Source organism: Oryza brachyantha, chromosome 1, assembly GCF_000231095.2.
Source record: "Oryza brachyantha chromosome 1, ObraRS2, whole genome shotgun sequence".
Taxonomy (NCBI): Eukaryota; Viridiplantae; Streptophyta; class Magnoliopsida; order Poales; family Poaceae; genus Oryza; species Oryza brachyantha.
The window spans coordinates 4,417,452-4,435,577 of NC_023163.2; the positions used below are offsets into that span (position 1 = coordinate 4,417,452).

General features: G+C 44.2%; 2 protein-coding genes across 3 annotated transcripts; both read left to right on the forward strand.

Annotated features, from left to right (window-relative positions):
• The first annotated feature begins 1,570 nt into the window (after positions 1-1,570).
• On the forward strand, positions 1,571-10,227 carry LOC121054450 (SCAR-like protein 2). Of its 2 annotated transcripts, none has more exons than XM_040524206.1 (10): positions 1,571-2,082; positions 3,126-3,289; positions 3,787-3,910; positions 3,972-4,104; positions 4,776-4,879; positions 5,006-7,940; positions 8,036-8,128; positions 9,286-9,390; positions 9,685-9,792; positions 9,880-10,227. In XM_040524206.1, exons 1-10 carry the CDS (start codon positions 1,871-1,873, stop codon positions 9,928-9,930), a joined length of 4,029 nt encoding a protein of 1,342 aa, XP_040380140.1. In that variant the 5' UTR covers positions 1,571-1,870; the 3' UTR covers positions 9,931-10,227. The 2 variants fall into 2 exon arrangements, with proteins under 2 accessions (XP_040380140.1, XP_040380142.1); XM_040524208.1 differs by having other exon boundaries at positions 1,572-2,082; positions 5,009-7,940.
• A 1,299-nt stretch (positions 10,228-11,526) lies between these two features.
• On the forward strand, positions 11,527-16,298 carry LOC102709779 (phosphoenolpyruvate carboxylase 1-like). The gene is made up of 9 exons (XM_040524214.1): positions 11,527-12,296; positions 12,388-12,782; positions 12,861-12,945; positions 13,046-13,268; positions 13,355-13,458; positions 13,558-13,648; positions 13,738-13,892; positions 14,083-15,471; positions 15,589-16,298. The coding sequence occupies exons 1-9, from the start codon at positions 11,982-11,984 to the stop codon at positions 15,883-15,885; spliced, it is 3,054 nt and encodes a 1,017-aa protein (XP_040380148.1). The 5' UTR covers positions 11,527-11,981; the 3' UTR covers positions 15,886-16,298.
• The last annotated feature ends 1,828 nt before the right edge of the window (positions 16,299-18,126 follow it).

Below are 18,126 nucleotides of genomic sequence, written 5' to 3' on the forward strand. Positions count from 1 at the left end.
GTGGTTCGTATGTTATCCGAGTTACTAGGAAGTAATAGCATGTACTGCCATTATATGGATGGATTTGGATCGGTTTTTATTGTAGAGGGTCATAGTGTCTTGACATCAGTGTCAGTGTTGACCCTACGATTGGAGATGAGAGGATTAAATACAGTAAATCGTTGTAGTGTTGGAGGTACCATGCAGTAAACTGGGTGAAGTAACAGTGATTGACGGTACATGCTATACTGTTCATAAATTATCCCTCGGCAATTACTTATTCTGGCCAAACTATAGGTTCTATCACCATTTAGATCTGAATTTGTTCGTGAGGTAGTATGTTTTCCCCCTACTAACCAGGATGCAAAATTATATTTCTTCCAGAAACAATTTTTAAACAAAAACCAAAAGCTACGTGTCGTTTCTGACGAAGAAGAGATACAGCACCTATATAAGAAAGAGTTTACCCTAAAAACATCCACAGAAGACGTCATACAAGATCTTTGTGGTCAAATTTGGACATGATCATTGATCGCCACTACTTACCCACTCTACCACCATCATTAGCCAAACCATAACTCTAGTACAAGTACAGTAAGCTTACATGATGGTACTACATCTAGCTGCTACTAGTATCTTACAACCACTTGTCTCAATTATTACGGTCTAGCCTAAAAACTGACGCCTCTCCTTTACGAAAACATACTTTTTGGTCTCATAATATAAGTTCGTATTTTGTCATTTAAATTTATCCCCTAGTATAAGAGATTTTGTAATTCCGAGATCATACATTATTTTCTACCTATCAACTTTTATATCATTTTATTGGATATCAACTTTTGTACGTCATCTGTTCCATATAAGTCATTTAAGTTTATTTTGAGTTAAACATCTTTAAATTTGATCAAATTATAAAAATATAGCAATATTTCCCATATAAATAAATAAATTTTAAAATTTATTCAATGGCAGATTTAAGTAAACTAAATTGATGTTGTAGATGTTAGTTCATTTTTTATCAACTTGTTTAAACTTGAAGAGATTTGAGTTAGAAGAAAACTAAATTGATTCATGATATGAAACATATGTAATACAATTTTATTTTTCCATTAATCAACTTTTTTACTCCTACTTTGTTCGCTCAACCGCCATCGTTTTTACATGATTATTCATATTTCTCTTATTTTTAGAAATATATGCATAATCTATTATATTATAAACATGGGAATAAACACAATCAACAACCATGTCCTATTAGGCTACCAAAAAGACCCCCCAAAGAAACCAATTGACCTCCCATTTCTGTATACTGCCTAAAGACACAAAACGCATGCCCCAACTCCCAGGTTCCATTTTTTTATTTTTGCCCCTCCCAGCCCCAAAAGTCCACGACCCAAACACAAAGAAAAACGCAAGGAGAAAAACAGCGCGAGAGACACACGCACGCACCGCACCGCGCAGTACAAGCCCACGACACACCACAGTAGCAGCCACCACCCCACCACCACTTACACCCCCCCCCCCCCCCCCCCGCCCCCCCTCGTGCTGCCCCCGCTCTCCCTCTCCCCCCCGTCCCTTTCGCCAAGCACCTTGTCGGAGACCGACGCGCCTCGCCACGGGTCGGCGTCGCCCGTCCAGTCCAGTCCAGTGCGCTGCTGCTGCTGCTCTTCGCCTCGCGGCGCCCTTCCTTGAGGAGGCGGCAACCTGTGACGCGCCATCGCGGGGGGAAGCTCTCTCCCTCTCCCGGAGTAGGCGGCGCACCCGCTCCCTCCCACCGCTTTTCCCCGCACGGGGAAAAGTAGCCGTTGCGGCGTCGCCTTTTTATGGTGGTAGGGGGATGAGGGGCGGTGCCGCTCGGCGGTGAGGAGGTGTTGGTGGCCGGTGGGTGGAGATGCCGCTGGTGAGGTTCGAGGTGCGGAATGAGGTCGGGCTGGGGGACCCCGACCTGTACGGCGGCGGCGGCGGTGGTGGTGGTGGAGGAGGAGCAGGAGGAATTGGAGCTGCTGCGAAGAAGGGCGGGGAGGCGGAGCCCAAGGCGCTGCTCGAGGGCGTCGCCGTCGCCGGCCTCGTCGGGATCCTGCGGCAGCTCGGAGATCTCGCGGAGTAAGCACCTTTTAATGCACCCTCCCCCCCCTCTCTCTCTCGCTGCTGCTGCTGCTTGGGGCTGCGATTCAGACGAGATTCGAGTCGGCGAGTGAGTGCGTGGCTTTAGCGTGGGATCTGGTGTGCTACATCTACATGTGTGATGATTTCGGCGAGCAGCTGCTATTCCTGAACATAGTTTCGCGCTGGTTCGGGAATGCTGGGTTGTTCTAATTTGGGCATAGGATTGGGGTTTGGGCGTAGGAACTGGGATCTGGGATTGAGGTGGTTGGATTTGATGAGACGAGTGGCAATCTGGGTTTTAGGAATTATAGCAGGGTTTCGGTCTGTCGGTTATCGATAAATTGCGGAGCTGTCTGGCCGGAACTGGGTACGTGCGTGTTTGCTGGGATCTCTTGTTAGGGTTGGATGGTGGTAGTGGCAAGTTATACGCTACAGGAGTGGAAAATGGCTAATCAATGTGGTTTCTGGCCTCATTTGCTTCGTTTGGGTTGCATGCTTTGGTGAATTGGTAGAAACTGTCTTGTGTATTTGAGTATATGTGACTATGGTTTTCAGTAAGATCTTGTGTTAGCATGGGGTTATGGGTTATGCTTTGGAAAGTTCCATTTTTGTTTTTGGATGAAATGACTGGTTATTTTGAAAATTTCATGTTTTAGTTAGTCTAAATGGTGGTTGGATGCATCTGTGATAGATGTTATTGAATGTCTTTTCTAGTTCCACCCTTAGGATTTCAAGGCTGTTGGCGATTTCCTTTGCTTGCTGATCAAAAGCGCCCACCATCATTTTGGAAGTTTGTTTTTGGCTATTAATTTTACTTTTGAATACATCCCTATGTCCCTGCATGCTTTTGCTATGTTTCTTTCTTTCTTTCTTTATTAGCACTGTATGTTTCTTAACTGTTTATAGTAAAAATCGAACTTCTGCCTTTTTGTTGGGCTCTATGAATATCGTCGGACCTCTATTTTTCATGTCAAGCTGTTAACATTTAGTTTAGTGTGCCTACGTGATATTTGCCTAAGCGATATTTTTGGTCTTATCAGATTTGCAGCAGATGTTTTTCATGACCTACATGAGCAAGTTATAACCACATCTGCTAGGGGGCGCAAGGTGCTGACTCGAGTACAGAACATTGAGGCAGCACTTCCATCTCTTGAAAAAGCTGTCAAGAATCAGAAGAGCCATATACATTTCACTTATGTACCAGGTACATACCATATCAATGCCAATATATCGTGACCAGAGGTTCAAAAAAAATTGTATGGGTTCCTATGTATATTTAAATTGTCAACAACAATCTTAACCAATTAGTTGTCACTGATTTGCTCACAAACTCATCAGAATGGACTGAAACTAGTTGAAGTAGCCTGATGTTGATGTGCGTGAGGTTGATAGTAGTTTATTTCAAAATGCCAACCTGAAAAATAGTCGAACCTATGAAAGAACTGCCAGTTGATGACTTTGGTGGCACTAAATTGATATAGACCTTTTTTGGTAGTAGTAAGTTAACCTAGCCATGATGTTCGAGCAGCCCTGGTTGTTAGTAATGAATTAAACTTTAGTTTTACTGCTACTAGATCCACACAGTACAAAGCGGTGAGATGCTGTCTCATAATTGAATGCCTCATGCTCTCACCCAATAATTTGGTTTTAGATTGCCTATTTGCCTCACAGTTTTGTGTTGAATGTGCTGGTAAAATGCAGGCTCTGATTGGCATTCACAACTTAAAGATGAGCAGAATCACCTGCTATCCAGTGATCTGCCTCGATTTATGATGGATTCCTATGAAGAATGTCGAGACCCACCACGACTATACCTTCTTGATAAGTAAGAATTTATTATTTTCTTTATTGAAGCGCTTGTGGTTCCTAAAATGTTTGGTTTTTAGGTTTGATAATGCTGGTGCTGGGGCTTGTTCGAGGAGACATTCTGATCCATCATACTTCAAGAAAGCATGGGATATGATGAGAGCAGACAAGACAGGAAGTTTCCAAAGAGAAAAGAAATCTCAGAAAATCAAGGTTCTGTTATTTTACTTTCTGCATTTATTCATCAGATGATCCATGGCGTTCTTGTCTCTCAAACAGCAATAGAGACACAGTTAACAATTAATGTGCACACCTATGGTATTGCTGTTCCACTCTACTCCATCAGCAAACATATAAAACTGACACCATCATATAATGGTCTAAAGTCAGTGATTAGAAATCACCATACTTAGCTCATGTCAAGATCAGGTAGAAGTCTGAATGTGGCCCTTATGAAGAGATAAGAAATAATCCCTCCATCCTAAAATAAGTTCATCTTTCTAGAAATATTTTGGGACTAGAAATATTTGTTAGTGTTGAACTAGAAAAATGAACTTATTTTGGGACGGAGGAAATAGTTATTTAGAGTTACTGAGTTTTGTTACTATGGTTAATAATCTCATAGGAGCAAGAAACAATGGTTCCTGTAAAATTGTCAATGATAATTGAATAAATTTGTGCTAAAATATTTTAAACTCATTTATGTGGTCATATTCTACTTGAACCTGTGAGTATATGTACGAGAATTGCTACATGTGCTGCTGAACCACCACCCATATCTGATTCTGTTATTGAACTGCTGTGGCTCATTGAAGTCAGAATGGCAGTTGTAATATTTTGTCATGTGTGCTGAAGGACTTAAAAAATATTTTGAACTTGGACAGAGAAAAGGTTCACGCTTGAGAGAACCATATCATGGACAAACTACACCCAAGCAGAGGAATGGCGAATTGCAGCGAGCACTCACCGCTGTTCAGCTTACCAGCAGGTGCAACAAAAATCTCAAAATTAAAGACACATATTTATCTTATCTTTTTCACCCCCCTTGACTCTATTTTACTTGTATTTGGATCATGTATCTCGAACAACCTTCTTAGTAGTCTTGTTTTGCCAGCAGGCACTTTGCGTCTCCTAGTACCGATGGCCGGAGCTTTTCAGAGAATAGGTCTACACCTGACGTAAGATCTAACCCAGAAAATATAAGCAGATCTTCTTCCTTTAGTTCGAAAGCACGACTGAGTTTCACAGAACAAGCTTTAGATACAAAGCCAACTGTAGTTCCTCATGAAAATGGTCATGATAAGCTGGCAAATATTAATCTACACAAGCTTAGCAATACCCCCTTGCACACACGGCTTGATGGTACCAGTGCAGATGATCTAGGTGATGGTTTGAAGCAAAATTCCCTGCTAGATGATATGACTGCTAGGTCACCTTCTGTTAAATGGGACGAGAAGGCTGAAATTACCATGTCTACAACATCCGTCTACTGTGATGATGTTGTCATGGATAAGGCTGAACATGAAGAAGCTAAATGTATTAGCCCTGAGCAGCAAGAAATCGACCATAGGGAGATGGAGACTTTGGAGCAGCAAGAGGCATTACATCAAAAGGCAAAACTGTTATTGGTGTCATCAGGCTTGAACCACCATGATGAGGTCCCCAGTGAAACAGACAACTATGTGGATGCACTTAACACACTTGAATCTGAGACAGAGACTGAACCTGAAGTTCAAACTAAAAGTAAAGTGGCACCAGTACCTTCCCTCAATGTTTATGTTCCTCAGGTGGACTTGATAGATAATATTGGCAGTGAGTCTCCTGATTCTTCTATTGCTGAATTCCCTGTTGCATGTCAAAATTTTGGTATGCCTCCTGCTTCTGACAGCACAGCTGATTATCCCAGTTTGCCAAGTGCAGATGCTCCTGACATTTCACAGCCAGTATTATCAGGATGTACAACTATTCCTCATACTGAAGGTTCACCTATTTCTACTAATACTCTTGTGAGTAATACAGAGGATGCTCCAGGTCTTTCAGAGATTTCAGAGTCACCATTGCGAGCCTATATAACTACACTTCCTAATCAAAGTTCCCCTGTTACTAATGAAATTCCAGAGAGTAAGGCAGAAGATGCACCCACAGATTCTCCTGAGAAATCAGAACCAGGACCATCAAGCTATATAGCTACACCTTCCAATAAAGAGTCCTCTGCTGTCAGTCAAAGTCCTGATAATAATGCAGAAAGGGTTTCTAGGGATTGTAGTGAAGGCACTGCTTGTGTTATATCCTATCCCCAGTGTACCATTTCTGACATGCCACCTAATGAGATATCTGCTACTAAAAGCTCACTTGATGATGCCTCTGGTGACTCTTTTATTATGTCACAAAGGAGACCTCAGGATTATCCTGGAAAGAATGACGATGAGGTTGAAAGTGGTGGCTCTACGGAAGTATCTAATTCACGACCCATGCCACTGAATGAGTCATTGGAGAATGGATGTGCAACTCAAGGCTTTCCAACGAATGCCCCTACTAATTCTACTGGAGTATCTTCTGTTAAGCTCTGGACTAATGCTGGGCTCTTTGGACTTGAGCCATCTAAACCTCCAGTATTTGGTGCCCATGATGGTTCGACGGAGGACACTAAGCCTGGATACGATGAATCTCAGCTTTACCATTCAACTGGATATGCTGAACCACATTTTTCAAAGCCCATCGAATCTGCAGAAGTAGATGTTCCAAATGGCAATGTGCCAATTACCAGCAGCTTTGTGGGGAAGCTTGTTGGTATCTGTCCTGGTTCTGCAAACCACACCAGCTCAGAGCCTAAACAATCAGTAAGAACACCTGATACAGTTATTGGTCAAACAGTGGGGACCTCAGGTTGTTCCACATCTTTTGAGCACGGTGATCACAAAAGCATTACTGGCAAACAAACTTCAATAAGTGAGCTCCTAGAATCTGAAGATAGTGCTGAAAATGGTGGTGAAATGTACACTAAAACTGACATGGCTGGAAGGAATAACATGAATCTGGTGTCTGCATCAAGCTTTTCAAGCATTGCGCAGAGATTTCTTGCTAACACACTTCAGCGAAGAACTCCCAAATACCCTGATCTTCCTATGTCATCTGTTATAGGTAACACTGATGCAAATGGGACCGATGAATCTACCCAAATATCTGCTGTAGCCCCTAGCGAAACAGCATTTGAGGCATCTCAATTGGAGAAGAAAGCAGAAAATGACTCAAATGGACTGCCCAAATCATCACTCTTCTCTGGTTGCGAATACTCCGAGAAATCATCTCCACCGCTCGAGTACATGAAAATATCTTTCCACCCTATGAGTGCGTTTGAAATGTCAAAATTGGACTTAGATTTCTCTGATGGAAATTTTCATGAGAATGCTGATGATATGATATTACCAACATTTAAGTTGCTTCCAGGGTCTTCTGTTCCACAACCTGGTAGTGGTTCTGAATCAGAAGATGATACTTTTGGTAGATCTTATAGTTATTCTTCATATGATGACCTAAGTCCACGGTTATATTCAAACTCTGAGTTGTGGGATCAAGAGGATGCAGGTGGTTTGGAGGATCATGATATGCATAATTATCCAAATCAGACAGGGTCCTTTGGAGCACCAATCACTAACTTTGTGGAATTTGAGCAAATGGACTTATCTGGTGTGAAGTCCACTGTATCACTTGCAGATCTTGGGGGTGATAATGGACTAGGCACGTTAGATTCTCATCCTGCTGGAGAGCTTCCTAACTTTGATACTCTGATGGTTACAAACAATCATAAAAATGAGGATGCCTTCATTCCACACAATCCAGTAAGTTTGTCACCGAATGAAGGTCAGTTGCCTCCGCCTCCTCCTCTTCCCCCAGTGCAATGGAGGACAATGAGACAAGTAGCCTCTGTACAAGAAGAAACATGTTCTGCAGCTAAAGATATGCTTAAGAGCACCTCAGGTCTACCGCCAGTACACACCCCTATTCAGGAAGAAAATCTTCAGCCCATTGCACCGCCAGATCAACAAGAGGTAGTATGGGTCATCTTTGATCAACTCTGTTTTGCATAATTTTGTATCAGTAATCACTGTCTTTTATTGATGATACATGAACTTGACATATGCAGGATGATAGAATAGTTGATGGGGTAAAAGAGATCAGCAATCCTCCCAACATCGAGATCATCAGAGCAAGCTTACTTCAGCAAATCAGGGACAAGGTTTGCTTCAAGCTTTCTTTAAAAAAAAACTATTATTCTTTATGTTTACTAGCTAAATACCCGTGTGTTGCGACAGATTATTAAAAATAGCCAAAAAATTAAGTCCTTATTGAAAATCTTGTATTTTTTTGAAACAAGTTTTTTCAACTTAAAAAAGTGCTGCCATAGTTAGTTATATTTCTCAATATGAGACATACCACCAATGTTAAGGGAAAAAACTTCATATTATAATGAAATATGAACTCGTTAATAAATTGTGTTGCGTATCTCATTTAAAATTACAATGAAAACCTAAAAAATACGACTTTATGCTAAATCAAGATGACGAGAAGCAAAGAAATAGAAAATTAAATAGGGCCAACATACATAGTACTGGAGAGCAATAGCAGCTGAAGTACACAATTTTCAACAAGAGGTAGCATAGGTTGTATAGCCAGATTTTTTTTATTTTTTAAACTTATTTAATAAATAATTTTATTACTAAACCTTGAAGGAAAATATTTTCACCGTATGAACCTTTTGACCACGCCATTGTTGGTGGCGTGGCAAGATAACGTTGCCACGCAGGCTGGTTGGCGTGGTAGGCTTGCCACGTCAGTATTGGTGGCGTGGCTGCGTTGTTTTGCCATGTCAATATTGATGGTGTGGCCGAAATGTTCATATAGTGAAAATATTTTTCTCCGATGTTTAGTAATAAAATTATTTATTAAAAATGTTTAAAAATTAAAAAAAATCGCATAGCCAGCAAGTCCAGCACTTGCATGTTGTCCTTATATCGTGGCCTGCATGTTAGTGTTGGTGGCAAACTCATCACCACTACTAGTGTCTTTTAGTAGTATAGATAGTTTTGTGTCGAAACCTGAACAGTAGAATTTTTAGTTACATAACATGTGCAATTTGGACATATCCTATACAGCACATTCTGCCATAAACTGATGTGTATCCTCGTTCATTTAATCCCTTGTTATTTTATGGGTGACCAAATAGTGCCAAAATGCTGCGTGACAGTATATTGTGGAGAGTTTTTGCTGTTTTCTTTTTCCAATAAATAGTATTTTTTTAATGGTAAGTAATTGAGTCTTGAACATGAAAACTAGTTAGTAAGTTTGTAGCATTTGATTGTGGCATTTAATACTGATATTTTAATAACTATTCAGTCAGGTCAGCAGAAGCTAAATGGGCATGAAAAGTCAAAAGCAGTTGGCAATGATGCAAAAAACTTGGATGAAAGGGAGGAATTGCTTCAACAAATCAGGAGCAAGGTATTTCAATAATCTGCACTACTGTACTTGTATAACGCTGCCTGACAGGTCCTTATCTTAAGGTTTCTTGATCCACGCCTACTTGCAGATTTGCAGTTGAAACACAATGCACTAGAGCACCAAACTTAGAGCTCATCTCTCTCAACCAAACTATAATACACAATAAACAGGCTAACTAGTTTGTTACTATGCTTGTATAATGCATAGATTCATCTATTTTTTTTAGAGGATGCATAGCTTCATATCAGCACAAATAATTATAGCTAGTTGTTTTAATATGTTCACATAATGCAGACATTCAATTTAAGACGAACAAATGCATCTAAGACAAACAACTCATCACCGTCCACTGCCAACTCCAACGTTGTAGCAATCTTGGAGAAGGCAAATGCAATCCGCCAGGTTTGTATTGATTCTTTTCTCCCTGATGTTCATTTGTGCACTGCCTTTTTTTTAAATGTTTGTCCCTGATTATTTCAATGCTATCAGGCTGTGGCTAGTGATGAGGGAGGTGATGATGATAATTGGAGTGATATATGAATACTCGACTGGAATGCGTATGAAACTATTTTTCTGTATATTGAGCTAGAACAAGATGCAGTGAGAAAATGTGAATAACATCCTTTTCTTGATTGTAATTAGATTTTGCAGGTCTGTTTCGTACCCATTTTAGTTCATATTAGTGTATTCTATCATAGGCCATGTGGTTGTGAAAATGTTAGATCATTTTCATATTATGTAAATTAACTTTATTATTTATTTTTGATAGTAAAATTAACTAGTAAAATAAGCATGTTAAACTGTTTTCCCTAGCGCTGTATTGAACATCTCTTTGCATTCATAATAAGACCTTGGGGGGTGGGGGATCAGCGCAACAGTTTTTCCTTGTGAAGTATGCTGTTGATCTATTGTCCTTGTCCTCAACAAAGGCAAATAATTCTGAAGTGCTAATCATTCACATTACTATCGGTTTTTGTTTAGTTAACAACATTATCTGTGTTCATTTGTTACGTTGGGTCTATGGAGAAAATCTGTTTGGTGTATACATAATGGTACAAAGTTACTAATACTGCCTATTAAGTTAAAATGCTGCCAATCATCAAGATTTTAAGTTGCCTCTGGGCTCTGGCTTCCAACTTGGTATAAGATTGTGTTTTGTTCACCCCCTTCCCCTTATTTTTACCAACAAGAAAGCCAGAGTATGATATGCTTTTTTTATTCTTTGCATGAGTTAGCATAATCTGAGTCTGGACTGCTGTACATGGTAGTGTATCGAGCATGGTTAGACTGCTGTACAGACTTTACATAACTCTTCCATAGTGAACTACTAAGCCTTTTTTTTTCCTTTTAGATGTATACTGCAGTAATTAGTTCAATTACCAGTTTGTTACTCCCTCCGGTTTTTTAATTGACACCGTTGGTTTTTGAATCTATGTTTGACCTTTTGTCTTATTCAAAAATTTTATGCAAATATGCAAAATTATAAATCATAATCAAAGTTACTTTAGTAATAAGTCAAATCATAATAAAATAATCAATAATTATATATATATATTTTGAATAAGATGAATTGTTAAATATAGATGTAAAAGTCAACCGTGTTAATTAAAAAAAAGCGAAAGGAGTACCTCTTAGGATGCTTCCAATGCCTCCTGTTTTTAACATGAGTTGTGCTTTCTGTTTCATCGTTGCATGTTCAAGTCTTAACCTTACTATCACTATTTGAAAACAAGCTCTTTTACGGCAATTCATTCTTTTATGGCACATGCTAACCATTTGTCATCAGATTGACGTGGTGCTCGATTCTTGTGGTTTGTGGGAACTGGGAAATGGTCATTTGCAACTACTTCTAGAGCAAGTGGCCGCATTTTGCTAATTTTTAATTAGTGGTCTATTTGTTTGTGTAGCATAGCAAACTTGGCTACTTGGATGCCATTTCTTATGCATTTTTGCAATGTGAATTCCTGAAGGAAACAGTGTTCCTCTCCTATTCGTTTGTCTCCAGTTTTTAACAGATTGTTCCTCCAATTTGAATTCCTGAAGCAAACTGCCTTCCTCTCCTATTCGTCTATTCCCAGTTTTTAACAGACTGTCCCTCTTGCAGTTTGCCCAGTTTTTGCAGCCAAGGCCTGTCTCTGTTGGTCCAGTGTTCAACCAGCCAAATAAAACGAACGTCACTGAATCCCAGCCATGAACCAATCTTCAGCTCTTCAGTTCCTGAAAGAACGAAGCAGCAGAGAGCCATCCGGAACGTGAAATACTTCCAGAGATGCAAAGGGTGACTTCTCATAACCCATAAATCCTCACCAAAAAAGAACAAAAATGAAAATAAGATACATAGAAGAGTCACAAAACTGGGATACTTTTGGGCTTTAGCTAGCCAGTACAAGCATCTCGTACGGCGAGAATTGTATGGCACGCGTGGATGGGTTAGCCACACCGGGGACATTAGCAGCCGTGACACCACAAAATCCTCTCGCGTTCTCGCGTGCGCTTCTCCCTTCGCTTCGCTTCGCCCGCTTTAAAAAAACCGGGAAATGGCGCCTCGCCGTGCACCCGCGCGCGCGGTATAAATTTGTACGCGAGCCGCGATGGTGCAGCTCCAGCCTGCGCCGTTCACCCTCTTCGTAAAGCTCCCCGGCCGGCGGAGGAGCGGCCTTACGACGCCGCCGCCGCCGCGGTGCGCCGTCCGGGGAGCGGGGAGCGTGTCGTCGTCGTCGTCTGTGGTGCGGGAGATGGCGGTGGCGGAGGGGCGGCGGCATGAGTACTCCATCGACGCCCGCCTCCGGCAGCTCGCGCCGGAGAAGGTGTCCGCCGACGACCGCCTCGTCGACTACGAGACGCTCCTCGTCGCGCGCTTCCTCGACATCCTCGAGGACCTCCACGGCGGCCACTTCAGACAAGTGGTATGCAAAGCTTCTTCTCGTTTGATCGCGTGTCGGTGTGGTCTGCAGCCGGCTGCACTGCGAGAGTGACCGAGGATTAATGGCGGCGTAGGTGGAGGAGTGCCTGAGGCTGTCCGGCGAGTACCAGAGCGAGGGCGGCCCGGCGAGGCTGGGCGAGCTGGGCGGCCTCCTGACGAGCCTGGACGTCGGCGACGCCATCATGGTGGCGAGCTCGTTCTCCCACATGCTGAACCTGGCCAACCTCGCCGAGGAGATCCAGATGGTGTACCGCAAGAAGGCGGAGACGAGCCGGCGCGGGGACTTCGTCGACGAGGCCTCGGCCCCCACCGAGTCCGACATCGACGAGACGTTCCATCGCCTCGTCCGCGGCCTCGGCAAGTCCCCCCGCGAGGTGTTCGACGCGCTGCGCAGCCAGACCATCGACCTCGTCCTCACCGCGCACCCCACGCAGTCCGTCAGGCGATCACTCCTCCAGAAGCACGCAAGGTAACTAACAACCCACCGATGCTTCCCTTCACCTGATCATCGACGTGTTCGTCAACGGATTGGTGCTCGTTGTTTCAGAATCAGGAGCTGCTTGACACAGCTCTGCATCGAGGGCATCTCCGACAACGAGCAGCAGGAGATCGACGAGGCACTTCAGAGAGAGGTGCTGTGCTGCTGCTGCCTCTACCGCTACCACCCGACCGAGCAATCTCGTCTCGTCTCCAATCGCCACCATGTCGTGTGACGTGCCGTCGAATTTGCAGATTCTTGCGGCGTTCAAGACGGACGAGATCCGGCGGACGCCGCCGACGCCGCAGGACGAGATGCGCGCCGGGATGAGCTACTTCCACGACACCATCTGGAACGGCGTGCCTAAGTTCCTCCGGCGCGTCGACACGGCGCTCAGGAACATCGGCATCGACGAGCGCCTCCCGTACAACGCCCCCCTCATCCAGTTCTCCTCCTGGATGGGCGGCGATCGCGACGGTAGAGCTAACGAACCCCCCCTTTCTGCCGAATTCGAGAAGAGAGGTGAGGTGAAGAACTTAATCGAATTGACCACGGTGGTGCAGGGAATCCGAGGGTTACTCCTGAGGTTACCAGGGACGTGTGCCTGCTTGCCAGGATGATGGCTGCCAACATGTACTTCTCCAAGATGGCCGAATTGATGTTCGAGGTGCTTGCTGTTCTGAATTTCGATTTGGATTTCTGCACCAGTTCATCACTGTTTCTGCTATCTGAAGCTCTGAACGATCGCTCGCTTCTGTCTCTGTAGCTCTCGATGTGGCGCTGCAACGACGAGCTCCGAGCTCGCGCCAACGAGTTGCACCGGAAGTCCTCGCGGAAGTACGCCAAATACTACATTGGTATGGTGCCCATTCTCGATTGATTGTGGTAGATTCCACGTTGGAAATGTCGTACGAATGCTGATGCTGGTTTGGCTCGATTACTGCAGAGTTTTGGAAGAAGATTTCTCCGGGAGAGCCTTACCGCATCATACTCGGCGATGTGAGGGACAAGCTGTACAATACCTGCGAGCGTGCTCGCCAGATCTTGTCGAAGGGAATTTCTAGCATTCCCGAAGACCAGACTTACATCAACGTCGAGCAGGTAACTAGTTTTTTTTCCAACTGAATTTAAGCTCAAAATCTAATATACAGTTTGGAATTCATGATTTTCTTGATGTTTTTTGTACAAATCTGTTCGATTTCTTCATTGATTGGATAAAAAAATTCTCGCGTTGTAAATGTGTCTTCTCGAAATCAAACGAAGATTCCAAGATTGGTGAACTTTGCTGCAGTTCTTGGAGCCACTTGAGCTATGCTACCGATCGCTGTGCGACTGCGGCGACAAGCTGATCGCCGACGGCAGCCTGCTCGACTTCATGCGGCAGGTCTCCACCTTCGGCCTCTGCCTCGTGAAGCTCGACATCCGGCAGGAGTCGGACCGCCACACCGACGCCATGGACGCGATCACCACGCACCTCGGCATCGGCTCCTACCGGGAGTGGCCCGAGGAGCGGCGCCAGGAGTGGCTCGTGTCCGAGCTCCGCGGCAGGCGCCCGCTCTTCGGCCCCGACCTGTCGCAGTCCGAGGAGGTCGCCGACGTGCTCGGCACGTTCCGGGTCATCGCCGAGCTCCCCGGCGACAGCTTCGGCGCGTACATTATATCCATGGCCACCGCGCCGTCCGACGTGCTTGCCGTCGAGCTGCTTCAGCGGGAGTGTGGTGTCAAGAAACCCCTGAGGGTCGTGCCGCTGTTCGAGAAGCTCGCCGACCTTCAGCAGGCGCGCGCCACCATGGAGCTCCTCTTCTCCGTTGACTGGTACAAGGAACGGATCAACGGGAAGCAGGAGATCATGATCGGGTACTCCGACTCCGGCAAGGACGCCGGCCGGCTGTCCGCGGCGTGGCAGCTGTACAAGGCCCAGGAGGAGATCGTTGGAGTGGCAGAGCGGCACGGCGTGAAGCTCACCATCTTCCACGGCCGGGGCGGCACTGTGGGGCGCGGCGGCGGGCCGAGCCACCTCGCCATCCTGTCCCAGCCGCCGAACACCGTCAATGGCTCGCTCCGCGTGACCGTCCAGGGCGAGGTCATCGAGAAGTCGTTCGGGGAGGAGAACCTCTGCTTCCGGACGCTGCAGAGGTTCACGGCGGCGACCCTGGAGCACGGCATGAACCCGCCGGTCTCCCCGAAGCCCGAGTGGCGCCGCCTGCTCGACGACATGGCGACGGTGGCCACCGACGAGTACCGCTCCATCGTGTTCCAGGAGCCGCGCTTCGTGGAGTACTTCCGCGCCGCCACGCCGGAGACGGAGTACGGGCGGATGAACATCGGCAGCCGGCCGTCCAAGCGGAAGCCCGGCGGCGGCATCGAGTCGCTGCGCGCCATCCCGTGGATCTTCGCGTGGACGCAGACGCGGTTCCACCTCCCCGTCTGGCTTGGCTTCGGCGCCGCGTTCAGGCACGCCATGGAGCACGACGGCGGCCGCGGCCTCGCCACGCTCCGCGAGATGTACGACGAGTGGCCCTTCTTCCGCGTCACCATCGACCTCCTCGAGATGGTCTTCGCCAAGGGCAACCCCGGCATCGCCGCGCTCTACGACGAGCTCCTCGTCCCCGACGACCTACGGCCATTCGGCGAGCAGCTCAGAGCCAACTACGTCGAGACACAGCGCCTCCTCTTGCAAGTAAGCCCAGCTCTCAACCTCTCGCCATGGCAGCAGAGCAACCACCACTTCATCTCCTACAGATGAGATCGATCACACACGCCGCCATGATCACGAGCATTTCTTGGTGCATCGCAGGTTGCTGGGCACAAGGATCTCCTGGAGAGCGACCCCTACTTGAGGCAGCGGCTGATGCTGCGTGACTCATACATCACGGCACTGAATGTGTGCCAGGCGTACACGCTGAAGCGGATCCGAGACGGCGAGTTCCGGCCGGAGACGCGGCCGCCGCTGTCCAAGGAGCTGCTGGGCTCGTCGGCGGCGGCGGAGAAGCTGGTGAAGCTCAACCCAAACAGTGAGTACGACCCCGGGCTGGAGGACACGCTCATCCTCACCATGAAGGGCATCGCCGCTGGCATGCAGAACACGGGCTGATGCATCATGGGCGCCTTTGCTGGTTAAATTTGTAAAGAAGGATTGAGATTGTAGATTGGCGATGCCGAAGGGTGTTGCTGCTGATTTTTGTTTCTGGTGTTGATTGGATCAAGAACAGATCGTACTGTTCAAACTTTGATTTCACTCCTTCCAAATCTTCCATACAACTTGGAGGATTAGTGTACATAGTCCTTTATTAGGACTCCTTGGGTTGTTGCAAGCATCTCCCATCATTCTTATTTTGGTTTGGCCCCAAATTTCATGGTGTATCTGCATTAGATAAGAAAATATAGTACATATTCGTTTGCGCCTCAACATAGGAGCCATCGTGCATTGTTCGGTTGTCCTTTGATTGTAGGTTGATCTGATATCCAAACTCCGTTATGTATGACAAACCACATATAGAATTTGCATTTTCTTGTGGCCATGCTTTCCATATTAGCATGTGGAAGGTCATTCTGGTTGATCCTAAATATTGTGTCTTGGATGGTGACAATGTTGATTATTGAATATTCTTCTTGCATGTTTAGCTTCCATTTAATTTGGTCATGTTCTTCTGGTCTAGTCGGATGCATTTGAGTTATAATCCATAGGGCCACTAGTTGGTTGATTAAATTTACTATTATGGTCGGGTTGGCCCTCGATTCTAGGTTGTAAATCCAGGCGTCATTCTACTGACCCTATCGGAGTGTCTTGTTTCTTCTATTAGAGATAGCATAAACTAGTGTACAAGGGCACACAGAGGCAATTAATAATTTACTCTCTCCAACGCCGCATAAGCCAATATGATTGATATGGAAAAAAGATAATAGAAAAAAGAAAGTTGTTCTTATACATAGAATGACTTAGAGTTGACTCATAGCATGTACTATAGAAAAATTTGTTGCATGTGAGTGGATAAAAATGAAAGGGGGCAATAGAAAGTGATTTTGTTATATTGATTAAGAAACTATATTTAACTATACATTTGTCCATGTCCTTATAAGATGAGTTTTAGCTGTGTATCAAAGAAACATCGACTTTAGGCTATATCTTTTACCATGCTCTAAGATCATTTGATCTTTGCCTTTAAAGTCATGTTGAGTCCTAAAATCATGTTGTATTTCTATCTCCAATAGTACTCATTATGGCTGCTAAAATGGACAGCTTATCATTTGACTTTCTTTGGGGGAACTTGTGTGGGTCCGCTTCATGCGTAAGGGGTGGCTTCTCCTTTGCCCCTTTCTTTTCTTCTTCACATTATTATTCAAGTTGATCTCGCTCTCGGAAGCTTAGTATGCTTGCTCTAAAAGCAATATCAATATTATAGTCAACTGCTAATTTCAAAAAAAAAACATCACATCATCTGTATCCAATGTAATTTAACTCACACTCTCTCTTTATTTTAATAGACAACATTATTAATTTTTTAAGTATATGTTTGATCATTCATTTTGTTCAAAAAATTATGTACGAAAATATAAGTTATAATTAAAATATATTTAGTAATAAATCAAATAATAACACAACAAATGATAATTACGTACGTTTTATTAAATAAGATGAATGATTAAACAGTGAAAAAAACAACAACATCAACTAAGGGAATATAATAGTTAGGCATGTGTATATATACTACAATATTAATTCATGATCTATATATTTCTCACATCTAGCTTATTGGAGTTCGTTCCGTATTTGGTTATAAATTCATACCTCACTTTTCATCCCCTCATTCACCTAAACACAAGTATAATGTCTGAATTCTTATAGCTTATCTACGTCAGCTCATTGTACCCACTCTAAGAAGAGCTCGTCACAATAATCAATGGGTGATTTTGGGGTTTAAGGGTTTATTCAGTTTGATGATAAAACTAATCATACCTTTAATAAGATGCAAACCAAGTAAAATTTTACCATCGCAACCTCTTTAATCTCTACCAATATTTGATAATTACATATAAACTTCTTTAAATTATGGTAAGATATCAAACCATACACCGCACCTTTACATTTACATCTTGCTCCAAATTTGAGCTTTATCAACTAATGTTAAGGTTTACTTTGGCAATATATTAAACATGCTCTGACATCTTAGATGTTGTCGATCTCTTTGAAAGGATAAACATGGAGAAAAGAAACGGAGGACGACTGGAGATAAGGAATCGAGATTTTTCCTTTTGAAAAGGAAAGGTAACAAGAGGCACATGAGGCAAACTTTTGCTTCTTTTCCCGTATACACGTTTAATGAAATACTAAATG

What these genes read in the sequence shown, in the direction of transcription:
- LOC121054450 (XM_040524206.1), top strand. Translation starts at nt 1,871, where the DNA reads ATGCCGCTGGTGAGGTTCGAGGTGCGGAATGAGGTCGGGCTGGGGGAC. An exon ending in CGACTATACCTTCTTGATAA is followed by an intron (nt 3,911 to 3,971) that starts GTAAGAATTTAT and finishes TTTGGTTTTTAG; the next exon opens with GTTTGATAATGCTGGTGCTG. An exon ending in TTCAGCAAATCAGGGACAAG is followed by an intron (nt 8,129 to 9,285) that starts GTTTGCTTCAAG and finishes ATAACTATTCAG; the next exon opens with TCAGGTCAGCAGAAGCTAAA.
- LOC102709779 (XM_040524214.1), top strand. Translation starts at nt 11,982, where the DNA reads ATGGTGCAGCTCCAGCCTGCGCCGTTCACCCTCTTCGTAAAGCTCCCC. An exon ending in GTACGCCAAATACTACATTG is followed by an intron (nt 13,649 to 13,737) that starts GTATGGTGCCCA and finishes CGATTACTGCAG; the next exon opens with AGTTTTGGAAGAAGATTTCT. An exon ending in CTTACATCAACGTCGAGCAG is followed by an intron (nt 13,893 to 14,082) that starts GTAACTAGTTTT and finishes ACTTTGCTGCAG; the next exon opens with TTCTTGGAGCCACTTGAGCT.